The sequence below is a fragment of the Theropithecus gelada genome, chromosome 15 (assembly GCF_003255815.1).
Source record: "Theropithecus gelada isolate Dixy chromosome 15, Tgel_1.0, whole genome shotgun sequence".
NCBI classification, from domain to species: Eukaryota; Metazoa; Chordata; class Mammalia; order Primates; family Cercopithecidae; genus Theropithecus; species Theropithecus gelada.
In genome coordinates this window covers 32,135,990-32,149,620 of record NC_037683.1, presented here as the reverse complement: position 1 = coordinate 32,149,620, position 13,631 = coordinate 32,135,990, and the positions used below count along the sequence as shown (strand labels likewise).

Sequence of the window (13,631 nt, the reverse complement as noted above, 5' to 3'; positions counted from 1 at the left end):
GTGGATTTGCATAAAAAGGCAGAGCTTAAAATCAACCACTCCCTAAGGTTTCTGTAAGCCAAACTGATGTCCTTCTCCGCTTCGCTTTTAAGAGGTCACAGTGACCATCTGAGTATTCTAGAACTGGTAATATTCATATGTTCTCCAAGAACCACATACTTCATTTGAAAAGGTAATTTTTTAAAAATACTTTGAAAAAGTTGAAAACTACATAAAAGTTATAAGAGTTCAATGAACACACATATACCCTCCACCTAGATTTACCAATTATTAACATTTTGACATTTTTTTGGCTTCCTGTTTCTCTGCATGCTTACACATATCCATTATTACTTTTGTGAAACCTTTTAAGAGTAAGGTAGAGATATGATCCTTCATTCCTAAATATTTCAGCATTTATCTCTTAAGAATAACAGGATATTACCTTACATAACGACAATGTGATTATTAAATGCCAGAAATTTATCACCGTTACAGTATTATCTAATATAGTTCATATTCCAGTTTACCAACTATTCCCAAATACAAAGATTCTTTTTTTTTTTTTTTGAGACGGAGTCTAGCTCTGTCGCCCAGGCTGGAGTGCAGTGGCCAGATCTCAGCTCACTGCAAGCTCCGCCTCCCGGGTTTACACCATTCTCCTGGCTCAGCCTCCCGAGTAGCTGGGACTACAGGCGCCTGCCACCTCGCCCGGCTAGTTTTTTTTGTATTTTTTTAGTAGAGACGGGGTTTCACCGTGTTAACCAGGATGGTCTCGATCTCCTGACCTTGTGATCCGCCCGTCTCGGCCTCCCAAAGTGCTGGGATTACAGGCTTGAGCCACCGCGCCCGGCCCCAAATACAAAGATTCTTAATCATACTTGATTACAGGACAGGTTTCTAACATTTAAATATTTTATTTGTTACCATTTAATCACTCAGCATATATAAAAATTCTAGTGAGAATTAAATATTATATCCAGTGGGTAATTTTGGTTGAGTCTACATGACATATTATTAAAAAAACACCGTAATAGGAGGAGACTCTCTCATCGCTCTCTCCTCTCCTTCTTCCAAATGAGGAATTCTATCTAAAATGGAACCCTCACCTTCTAAAATGGAAGGCTTTACGTTGGTTTCTATAATATCCAGTCTGTTATATTTGTATACCTAGAAGGAAAAACACAATAATTTTAGGAAGGAAAACTTCTAGTCATTGGAGAGTTAAGATACTTAGACAGACATGGATTACTTTCAGAGGTAATCAGAATATTTTCCTGAAAAACAGGCCTCCTACGAGGCAGCCAAGGAAATTCAATTCATTTCAGTAAAAAGATAGTAATATTTCAAATGTAGAGGATTAATTCCAAAATATTATCAAGAATGATAAGGCCAGGCACAGTGGCTCACACCTCTAATCCCAGCACTTTGGGAGGCCGAGACGGGCAGATCACGAGGTCAGGAGATGGAGACCATCCTGACTAACACGGTGAAACCCCATCTCTACTAAAAATACAAAAAATTAGCCAGCCGTGCCGGCGGGCGCCTGTAGTCTCAGCTACTCGGGAGGCTGAGGCAGGAGAATGGCGTGAACCCAGGAGGCGGAGCTTGCAGTGAGCCGAGATCGTGCTACTGCACTCCAGCCTGGGCGACAGAGCGAGACTCTGCCTCAATAAATAAATAAATAAAACAAATAAATAAATGAATAAATAAATAAACAAATAAAAACGGTTTTAAAAACACTGCTTTTCCTTAAGCCAGGATCCTGACCTATTTCTATTTATTTCACAAGCCTCAGAAGACAAGAGATTCCAACTGATCTGGAATCCCTTGCTCCCCCTCTCTGCTTAGCACCCAACATCCAGAGGGTTTAAAAGATTCTTACCAGCCTCAAAGCTTCTTCCCAGGCAGCTCCTTCTAACAGCAAGAGCACAGCTTCTTCATAATCCTGACAAGGGAACAGGAAGAAGACAACAGGTGAAGAGAGTGTGTCAGATGTCATCACAGCCAACTGCAAAACTAACCACAGGCCTGCCTCTATCTCCCTGGCCAGGGGAGAACTCCTAGTTCTCAACATCATGACTATCCTAGAGTTCATGTCTCTGTAAATATTGATACAAAAGACAAGGGAGCAGTGTAAATTCTGAAAATAATGACAAAACACAAGGTAAGCATCATCTCTCTGCATGCCTGGACATCAAAACCACCAGGAAGGTCTGTTAGACATGCCCATCTCCCCAGCTTTACTACCAAGTTTGATTCAGCAGGTTTAGGTGGGCTCCAGAATTGTTAACAAGAGCACACTTTGAAAAAATAGTAGACTAGAATAGCAATCTTCTAAATGTTTTTTTTTTCTTTTTTTTTTTTTCTCAGACAGGGTCTCACTCTATCGCCCATGCTGGGATGCAGCCAAGGAAATTCAATTCATTTCAGTAAAAAGATAGTAATATTTCAAATGTAGAGGATTAATTCCAAAATATTATCAAGAATGATAAGGCCAGGCACGGTGGCTCACACCTCTAATCCCAGCACTTTGGGAGGCCGAGACGGGCAGATCACGAGGTCAGGAGATGGACACCATCCTGACTAACACGGTGAAACCCCATCTCTACTAAAAATACAAAAAATTAGCCAGGGGCACAATCATAGCTCACTGCAGCCTTGACCTCTTGGCCTCAAGTGATCCTACTGCCTCAGTCTCCCATGTAGCTGGGACTACAGGCATATGCCACCACACCCAGCTAACTAAAAAAATGTCCAGGCTGGTCTTGAACTCCTAGCCTCAAGCAATCCTCCTTTCTCAATCTGCCAAGTAGCTGGGATTACAGGCCTTTGCTCCTTTCAAAATTGATTTATCTGGCTTTCTGTTGTTGAGTTGCAGAAGTTCCTTATGTATTCTGGATACTAAACCTTTATCAGATATATGATTTGCAAATATCTTCTTCCATTCTATATGCTGTCTTTTCACATTCTTGACAATGCCCTTGATACACACAAGTTCTTAATTTTTTTTTTTTTTTTTGAGACGGAGTCTCGCGCTGTCGCCCGGGCTGGAGTGCAGTGGCCGGATCTCAGCTCACTGCAAGCTCCGCCTCCGGGGTTTGCGCCATTCTCCAGCCTCAGCCTCCCGAGTAGCTGGGACTACAGGCGCCCGCCGCCTCGCCCAGCTAGTTTTTTGTATTTTTTTAGTAGAGACGGGGTTTCACTGTGTTAGCCAGGATGGTCTGGATCTCCTGACCTCATGATCCGCCCGTCTCGGCCTCCCAAAGTGCTGGTATTACAGGCTTGAGCCACCACGAAGTTCTTAATTTTTATAAAATCCAATTTATCAATTTATTGATTGTGTTTTTGGTATTAATTCCAACCATCCATTGCCAAATCCAAAGTCATGAAGATTTAACCCTGTTTTCTTCTAAGAGTTTTATAGTTTCGTTTTGGTTTTCTTTGAGACAGGGTCTTACTCTGTTGTCCAGGCTGAAGTGCAGTGGCGTGAACTCAGCTCACTGCAGTCTCAAACTTATGGGCTCAGGAAATCCTCCCACCTTGGCCTCCCAAGGAGTTGGGACTACAGGTGCACACCACCATGCCTGGCTAATTGTGTTTTTATTTTTTGTAGAAACAAGGTCTTTCTATGTTGCCCAGGCTGGTCTCAAACCCCTGGGCTCAAGTGATCCTCCCTCAGCCTCTCGAAAAGTGCTGGAATCACAAGCATGAAACTTTGTGCCCAGCCTTCAAGAGTTTTACAGTTTTAGCTCTTAAATTTTTGTTGTTGATCCATTTTGAGTGGCCAGCAGTTTTTGAAAACTCGGAAAATACTGAATAAAAATCCTTTCCAGCTTCTTTTGAAGAAAAAAAAAAAAGAATAAACATGAAAGACAGGTCATTAAAAAATTTCCTTAAGCAATAATGATCAGTTAAAGCAAAAGCAATAACAAAGTATTACGGAGTGAATACGCTTGTAAGGTTTTTATACTATATATGAAGTGGTATACTATTATCTGAAGATATGGTCAATTAATGATTTTTATTATAAATCCTAGAACCACTAAAATACTGAAATAAAGATGTATAGCTAATAAGCCAACAGTGGAGGTAAAATGGAATTATGTAAAATACTAAATCCAAAAGAAAGCAAAAAAAGAAAAAACAAGAAACAAAGGATCAATGAAAAAACAGAAAACAGCAAGATTGAAGGTTAAATCTAACTATATTGGTAATCACACTCAATGCAAATGTCTAAACCCTCCGATTAAAAGGCAGAGATTGTCAAATTAGATTAAAAAAAAAAGAAACAACTATTGCTATCAACAAGGAACCCATCTTCAAAATAAAGACTACATTCAGATAGATTAAAAGTAAAACGATAGAAAAAGATACGCAATGAAAAGACTAACCAAGAGAAAGGTGGAAAAGCTATACTAATAACATTAAAGTCGAATTCAGAATTAGAAATGGTAACAGAGAAAGATGGATATCAAAATGAATACATCTAGGACATACCCGTAAGCATGTATGCACCTATAACAGAGCTTCAAAACACGTGAAGCAAACACTGGTAGAACGAAAGGAGAAATAGACAAATAAATTATTGCAGCAGGAGATTTTAACACTTTCCCAGTCACTGATGGAGCAAGTAGTGAGGAAATCAATAAGGATATAAAAAACTAGAACAGCATGATCAACCTAATCTGACATTTATAGAACACTCCATTCAATAATAGTAGCTTTCATATTATTTTCAAATACACACACAACATTCTGTAAAACAGACCATATTATAAATTAAAATAAATTATAAATTTAAATTAATAAAATGCATGCTCTCTAATCACAACAAAATTAAAGTAGAAATTAATAACAAAAAGATGGCTGGCAAATCTCCAATATCTGCAAGTTAAACATATATATATAAATTTTTTTTTTGAGACGGAGTCTCGCTCTGTCACCCAGGCTGGAGTGCAGTGGTGTGATCTCGGCTCACTGCAAGCTCCGCCTCCCGGGTTCATGCCATTCCCCTGCCTCAGCCCCCTGAGTAGCTGGGACTACAGGCGCCCACACCATGCCTGGCTAATTTTTTGTATTTTTAGCAGAGACGGGGTTTCACAGTGTTAGCCAGGATGGTCTCAATCTCCTGACCTCGTGATCCACCCACCTCGGCCTCCCAAAGTTCTGGGATTACAGGCGTGAGCCACCAGGCCCGGCAAACATACTTCTAAATAAGCCAAGGGTCAATAAAGAAATCACAAGGGAAATTAGAAAATGAAAACAAAACATTTCAAAATTTGTATAATGTAAGTAAAACGGTGCTTGAGGAAAATTATGGCATTATATGCTTAAACTATAAAGTAAGGAATCATCTCAAATCAACGGCTTTAAGCCATCACCTTGGCCAGGCAAAGTGGCTTATGCATGGAATCCCAGCACTCTGGGAGGCAGAGGCAGAGGGATCCCTTGAGACCAGGAGTTTCAGACCATTGTGGGCAACAGAGTAACACCCCATCTCTACAAAAAAAATTAAAAATTAGCCAGGCATAGTGGCATGCACCTGTAATCCCAACTACTCTGGAGGCTGAGGGGGGAGGATAGCTTGAGCCTAGGAGTTTGAGACTGCAGTGAGCCATGATCGTGCCACTGCACTCCAGCCTGAGCAAGAGTGGGACTCTGCTTCTTAAAAAAAAAAAAAAAAAAAAAAGCCATCATCTTAAGAAACTAGAAAAATAAAGAGCAAATAAAATAATAAACAGAAAATAATTTTAAAAATTAATGATATAGAATACAGAAAAATCATAGAGGAAAACAATGAAACACTTCATTCTTTAATAAGATCAATAAAATTGATAAACCTCTGGCCAGAATAATCAGAAAAAAAGAAGACACATCAATATCTAGAATGAAAGACAAGACGTCACCATAGACCCTATGGACAATAAAATAAGAGAATACTACAAACACTTTATGCCAATAAATCTGACAATTTAGATGAAATGAACAAATTCTTTGAAAGACATAAACTACCAATGCTCATTCCAGAAGACACAGATAACCTTGAATAGGCTAATGTCTACTAAAGTAACTGAATTAATAGTGAAAAACTTTCATTAAAGAAACCCCTGGCCCAGCTGGACTTACTGGTATATTCTACCAAACATGTAAGGAAAAAAATATCTCCCAAGAGCTGAGCTGTCAGGTATTGGAGCAGCTGATCAAAGCAACAAGTCAAAAATGAGTTAAGCCTTCAGGCATTGCATTGGTATAAGCAAGAGGCTAAAACCAGGGAAAGCACCAACTCTCTCTGTTCCATTTTTTCCCAAAGAACAACTCACTATTCAAGAGTCAGCTGGATCCACACAGACATGAGGGTTGGTTCACTGTTGAAGGAGCTTGAAAAAAAAAGGCTTTAGCAGTTTGATGGATCTTGGGGGTATGGGTGCAAAGGAAGGGGGCTAAGGGTGGAAAAGTACTGGGTAGTGAGTCATAGTGGGAAAAAATGTTAAGGTTTTTCCATTCCTTCTTACATAAAGAGGCCTTGGCAGAGGTGCCTGAAGAAGACCTTGGCCCATGGCCTCAGATAGAGACCCAGGAATGAAAGCGCCAGGACTCTGAATACAAACACTGTTTACAGGAGCATGACTAACAGGGGGCCCTGAGTCCTTGCTTGCAACTCCCTTTAGAAACTGTAATGCATTGGCAGTACGCCAAGCCTGGTGTGGGGAGGGCAGCTCTTCCTCATGTGGCCTCCTAGGTAAAGTCTGTAATTGTTTATGGTCAGGTCTGAAACATCACACATAGGTTTTTAACCATGAGTCAGACTCTCATACCAACTCTACATGAAATCCTCCAGAAAACAGAAGTATAAAGACCACCACCCCTCATTTTATGATAGCAGCATTATCCTGATACCCAAAACATGGCAAAGACACTAAAAAACTACAAACCAATATCCCTCATGAACACAAACACAAAAATCCTCAAGAAAATTTTAGTAAATCTAATCTACCAGGAGAGAAAAAGGATAATAAATATATAATACCAAGTGGGGTTGAACCCAGAGATGCAAGGTTGGTTTAACAGTAGAGAAAATCAATCACCTAGTCCACCATATCACTGGTCTAAAAACAAAAAAACATCATAGTTGAAAATCCATTTGACAAAATTCAACACCCATTCATGATTTTAAAAACTCTCAGAACAAGGAATAGAAGGGGATTTCTTCAAACCAAGAGGGCAGGAATCTGCAATTTTTCCCTGTAAAAGGTTAGACAGTAAATATTTTAGGCCTTATGGACCAAACTATCTCTGTCACAACTCTTTAACTCTGCTGCTGTGGTGTAAAAGCAGCCATAGACAAGATGTAAACTAATGAGCATGGCTATGCTCCAATAAAACTTTATTTACAAAACGGGTGATAAGCTGAATTTGTCACAGGTTGTAGTTTGCCAACTCTGCAATAGAGAGCATTTAAAAAAAAAAAAAAAAAAAAAAAAAAGCAAATAACAGGCCAGGCACGGGGGCTCATACCTGTAATCCCAGCACTTTGGGAGGCTGAGACAGGCAAACTGCTTGAACCCAAGAGTTCAAGACCAGCCTGGGCAACATGGCAAAACCCCATCCCTACAAAAATTACGAAAATTAGCCAGGCATTGTGGCATGTGCCTGTAGTCCCAGCTACTCAGGAGGCTGAGGCGGGAGGATCACCTGAGCCCAGGAGGTCAAGGTTGTAGTGAGCTGAGATCACACCACTGCACTCCAGCCTGGGTGACAGAGCAAGACTCTGTCTCAAAAATAAAACAGAATCAAATTTTAAAAAAGCAAACATGATACTTAATGATAAAAGACAACTGAATTTTCTCCAACATCAGGAAAAAGGCAAGGATGTTCACTCTTAACACTTCTATTCAACACCACATTGGAAGCCTTAGAAAATGCAATAGAGATAGAAAAAAGTATTGATCGTAAGAAAGACATAAAACTGTATTTATAGAAACCGTGTTTGTTAATGTAGAAAATCCTGGAGAATACACCCAAAAGGTTCTAGAACTAATAAATGAGTTTAACAAGGTTGCAGGATACAAGGTCAATAAAATGAAATTAAAAGCTAGTCAAGCCTTGAGATGACGCCAGCCCCAGCCAATACCTTAAATGCAGCCTTGTAAAGGACTCACCTGAGCCAGAGGCCCCAGCTAAGCCCAGCCAAGATTCTTGGCCCATTGAAAAAGTGGGATAATAGGGTCTGTTGTTTTAAGCTGCCAGCTTTTAAGGTAAGTTGTTACATAGCAATAGATAATACATCTAGTGTCACAGTAATACACCCAGTGTTGGTGAGTATAGGAGCCACTGATGCCCTCTCACATATCACTGGTGGGAACGCAAAATGATACGGCCACTGCAGATTAGTTTTGCGGCTCCTTAAAAAGCTAAACATCCACTTACCACGGGATGTAGCATTCCCACTCCCATCCCCACAAAGACCTGTACTAGAATGTCCATGGCTGCATTATTCATAATAACCCCAAACTGAAAACAATCCAAATGTACACCAACTGGTGAACAGATCCACAAATTCTGACATATTCATACAATGGGATACTACTTAGCAATACAAAGGAATAAACTATAACATGGATGCATCTCCAATGCACTATGTGAGTGAAAGAAGCCAGACTAAAAAGACTACATACCATATGGCTCTGTTTATATGAAATTCTAGATAATGCGAAACTTTACTGACTGATCAGTTTGCCAAAGGCTGGCAGTGGAGGGAGAAGGCTGACTGCAAAAGGGGAAGTAGGGAATTTTGGGGGGTGTTAGAAATGTTCTACATCATGAGTACAATGGTGGTCACACAACTACAAACATCTGTCAAAATGTACTCAATTCTTCATCTAAAATTGGTGAATTAACTTCATTATTTGTAAATTATACGACTGTACCACACATAATTTTATTGTATGTAAATTAGACAAAATAAGGTTATGCATTAATCTTCATTTACAAAGAAAAAAAAGATAATGGCATCTTATCCATTTAATTAACCCTCTATGTGGTATATCTTTCCACCCCAACCTCTCTACTCTTTTAGGTATGTTTCATTCACAGATATTTTCAACTCAATCACCCAACAAATATTCTCTCCAGGATCTAATGATACAAAATTTTACTTATCTTCTTTCACTCACTGTTATTTCGTAAGAGACAATTAAATATTTTTAAAGCACAATTAAGTTACATAAATGTGCTCTCAGTAACAACTGTAAAAAACACTCTCTCATCAAAGGTCAAAACTCTACAAGGCAATAATCCCTGGTGTCAACTGTGCACCTGTGTACTGTTAGTCTGTGGCCAGTGTTACCGCAGTGTTCTTATTTTCATAATAAATCCTATAATACTACCAAATGCTCATATGGGTACTTATCCTTATAATCTGCTGTAAAACTGGAACCTCCAGCTCCCCGAGGTAAAAGAGACATTTCCAATGGAGAGAATGGGAGTAAAAGCCAAGAATATGTAGTCTTCAATGATCCTGTTTTATAATGGTCCTTTCTCATTGTTTCTACTTTGGCAAACTCAATTTTTAAAAGCACAAAGACCTTTAGAGGTAATTAAGTACTTTCTACCAAGGTCAAACCACTAGTATGTTAAAGTAGAGCCCTTTCATATTCTACCTCACAAAACTGAGAGATGTACTAAATTTAGACTTCCAAGTCAAGCCAGCAAGATAAGACTGCTGGGGCAAACACTATCTCTGGACTTAATAATTATGCACAGTTCCTTTAACTTTCATCATCACTAAGATCATGAGAAGACCTTTCTTGCTGACTAGGGGGTTTATTTAGCAGGGAGAAATTGAGTTTACCTGGGCATACTGTTCCAAAACCATGGCTGCGTCAATGTGCTTCCTCTGCTCAACCAGCTTTCCTGTAGAGACAATAAGCAGCAGTTGACTACAAAGTTAAACAGATTCTTTGGCTCAAGTGCTTCTTTAATACGTCTTCATTATGCATGAAACTATGTACTTTCCGAATTTCTGTGAGGGAATAGGGATATACAACATAGAGTCCTATCTTAAATGGCAGCTAGAATCTAAAATTAGCACAGGAATTGAAAATCATATACAGCCAAAATTAGCCCTGAAAGATGCTTCCAAGGCATGTACATGGGAAAATGACCTGGTATCTCTCACAAACCCACTTCGTCCCTTAACAGCAAGAAACCACTATTTCTTCGGTTGAACACTAGATGGAGGTAGCTGACTTATGTCTGAGTCATGCAGTGTCTTTAGATCCTAGACTTAGCCCAGTTGAGATAAATCACACTGAGAGGCACAGAGAACCCGAGGCTTTTGAAGGGGCTGGCAGATTCTGGTCTCTCATTGCATGCTCACTCCAGGGCATATATCACTAAAAAAAGTAGGTAAAATCACCTCCACTATTTAAATAGTTACCTTTTCTTTCTTTTGCTCTCTTGTGTAAACTGCCTATGTTAAATGTACACACAGAGTGACTCCAGTGTGTAACATTTCTCAAACATCTTTGACCACTGCCCTCCCCACCTACTTTTGCTAAACATCTGAGAAAACTAGAAATACTCCATTATAAGACATGGGAAATAGCAAGCTAAGAGCTGTAAAGAATAGAAGACAAAGATCCAAGAACAGAGATAGAAGGTATAAACAACCAATATCATAAATTTCTAAAGCAGAAAGGAACAATGGAGACTGAACAAACAACTAAAAGGCCTGAAATAAGGAATTCTTGACATTTGTAAAAAGAGGCCAGCTTGGAAATGGAGGGATTGGGGAAGGGCTAATAACCAGAAAAAGAAAAGTGATAATCCCATGCATTGTTATAATCCTAAGAAAAAAAGAATAATGCAAATGACAAAGAAGGACAGGTACATAAATTTAACAGGATAGAGTATGGAATTTTTTTAGGACTGCTTTTTATTTTTTTCTTTGAGATCTCAACAATATTTACAAGTTAGAGGAAAAAATATACTAGTCATTGCTTTACTTCAAGCACTGCTGAGAGGACCAGAGCTTCTGCTCATCTCTTTTCACAGGTGTCCTTACCCTTTCCTCCACTCTAATACTAGATCCTGGTACCAGCCTCACCTCTGGTTCGGGCAACCCTCGTCCCTGATGCAGCTAAACTGCCTTTGCTTTCAGAATGCTTGGCCATTTGGCCTTTTTTCCCCCACCTCATTCCTGGCTATTCCAACAACCTACTGGCTATACCAGAATGGACCCATCCCAAAATTCATCTTTACTTTCTTACAGGGCATAGCCCATCCAGCCACATGGTATGGCCGAGATGGAATAGAAGGTGATAGTTTAACTTCCATCCAGGTCATTTCCAACTTAAAAGTAAATGTTCTACCATGACTCTAACTTCTCCCCAGTCTGCTTCCTTCCCCACAGATGTGGAGATAACCCAGCTACAACCATCTATCTAAAAGGATGCAGAGCCACACAACGGAAGGGCCGATCAATCCCTATGGCAGAGAGAAATAAACATCTTTCCATATTGGGTCACTGCATTCTGGGACTCTTGTTGTAGTAGCTTATCCTTTAAAGCATTCTAAATTAATTTTTATCAGTGAGAACGAGACTGTCTCAGGGTATTCTGCCCTAAATTTATTTGCAAAATTACCAAACAACACAAAGAAATAAATGTTTTAAAACCTTTGTAGATGTAGACATCTAAATGATTGTACTTACCGGCCAGAGTTCTGCCAAGGCCAGCCAGCTGGTCTTCGGTAAAGTGAAGCTGGGCTGCCACACAGAGGGCTTGCTTCCAGTTGCCACACGTCAGAAAGGCTGACAGAGCTTTCTCGTGGGCACCGCAACGGGCAAACATGAGCCCCGCTGGCTCATACATGTGCTCCTGCATCAGGTGTTCCCCATAAGCAATGCTGATATCCTGTGACAAGAGGAGATTTAGGACTGAGGAGGAAACATGACAATCATTTCTCTAAAGCTCCAGTGTAGCTGCCTTAGTTCCTATACTTCAAACTCCCTTGAAAGAATTACCTGGGAAAATCTTACAGTTGACCAGTTAGTGCAATCATTTTTTCATTCAAAACCTTACTGAGGATGTGCCATGTATTCACTCAACAAATAATTACTCTTAACTACATATGCACCATTCTGAGCAGTATGAATAATATAGCAAGGCAAAAAATAAAACCAAACAAATGAAAAACCATACAAGAACCACCACCAAGTTGCTGCTCTTATAGTAACAGAGACTGATGGACAAAATACGGTCTATAGCATAATGGCAAAGGTGGGTTAAGGGACAGAGGACAGTCTCCTTGCAGCCTCAGGGAGCGTGAGCTCTGAGGGCTGTCAGGAGAATAAACCACGTGACTAGATAGGTGACAGCGTACAGGCAGAGGGCACAGAAGGCACCATGGCCACGCAGCAGGAATGTGTATGGCAGGTCTGAGGAGCAACGGGACGGCCAGTGTGACTGGAGCAAAGGGAGTGTGGGAGAGAACAGAAAACAAGGGCGAAGAGGCAGCCACTGGCCAAATCCTCGATTCTCCAGGCTGGATGTTAGGCAGAGATGCAGACAGGAATACAACATGGAGTCCCTGCCCTGAAGAAGCCCCACAGCCTGGTGGAGGAGACAAAGCAGCTAATCGGCAGTTCGACAAACGCAATCACCAAGGTGAGGGCAGGCTGCTCTGGGAGCTCAGTGTTCGGCGCCTGGTCCACGAATTGCATTCAGGAGTAACCCAAGGGTTCTGATGGACAAGTGGGGCTAAAGGAAGGCTGGTGGGTAAAGAGATGGCAGAGGAATCACATGATGTGACATCTGTAGAACTACCTACAAGTAACTGGGAACGTGGACAGTGGCAGAAGCTGGTGCTGAAGAAACTGGCAGGCTTGATCACAGAAAGATGTGTATGTAGTCTGAGGACAAACTGAAAATGGTGATGCTGGTGGCATGGTAGACTAGTGGCTAATAGCATGGGAAGGGTGATTGGGCAGCCTGGGTTCTGTATCCCAGGTCCAGCACTTTGTAGCTCCGGATCCTCAGGCAAGTTGCTTCCTCATCTACAAAGTGTGCACAGCACCCCATTAGGCTGTCAAGAAGATCATATAAACATTTAGCTTATAAGCAAAGTGTGTGGTATATTAAAAAAGCTAAAGGGATGCTTTTTTAAACAAACAAAACTTTCCCTTTATGCTGAAATATATGGGAAAGATCTGTACTTGTTAGGATGATCAGTCTCACAGCAGTGAGGTTGGACAAGAGGAGGGGTGGGAAGGAAGCAGGAAACCCCACAGGGAAGGTGCTATGGTATTGCAGATGAGGAATCAGAGAACACGTCAGGACCATTCTCCCAGATAAGAAGTTCAAATTGAGGCTAATCAGTTTTACAATAAATTTTGAAGCCAAGGATGGTGTTATGAACTCAAGATCCCCACTCGTTTCCAACTAAAGCAAAAAGCAAAACCAGGACAGCCTCATTTCACACACCACATACCTGGTACTGTTGTGAGCTTGGTGAATATAACTTCAGAGCTTCGTTATACAAGTTTTTATCTTTTATCAAGTTCAAGCATTCTGGGAAGTACTCAGGTCCTGCAGGAACAAGAGTCACACAAAGACAGGCTTAAGACATGGGAAGCATAATGGACTTCA

The 13,631-nt window shown here is 40.5% G+C and overlaps 1 protein-coding gene across 4 annotated transcripts in view; it reads right to left on the bottom strand.

The window, feature by feature from the left end:
* The window catches only part of ELP1 (elongator complex protein 1), a 66,217-nt gene that overhangs the window by 11,959 nt on the left and 40,627 nt on the right, over nt 1-13,631 (bottom strand). For all 4 annotated transcript variants that reach the window (XM_025359352.1, XM_025359354.1, XM_025359355.1 and 1 more), the window contains 5 exons: nt 13,474-13,571; nt 11,696-11,897; nt 9,833-9,894; nt 1,865-1,927; nt 1,089-1,149 (listed from right to left, as the gene is read on the bottom strand). In XM_025359352.1, the coding sequence (XP_025215137.1) occupies nt 1,089-1,149; nt 1,865-1,927; nt 9,833-9,894; nt 11,696-11,897; nt 13,474-13,571 (486 nt within the window). The remainder of the gene's footprint in view (nt 1-1,088; nt 1,150-1,864; nt 1,928-9,832; nt 9,895-11,695; nt 11,898-13,473; nt 13,572-13,631) is intronic.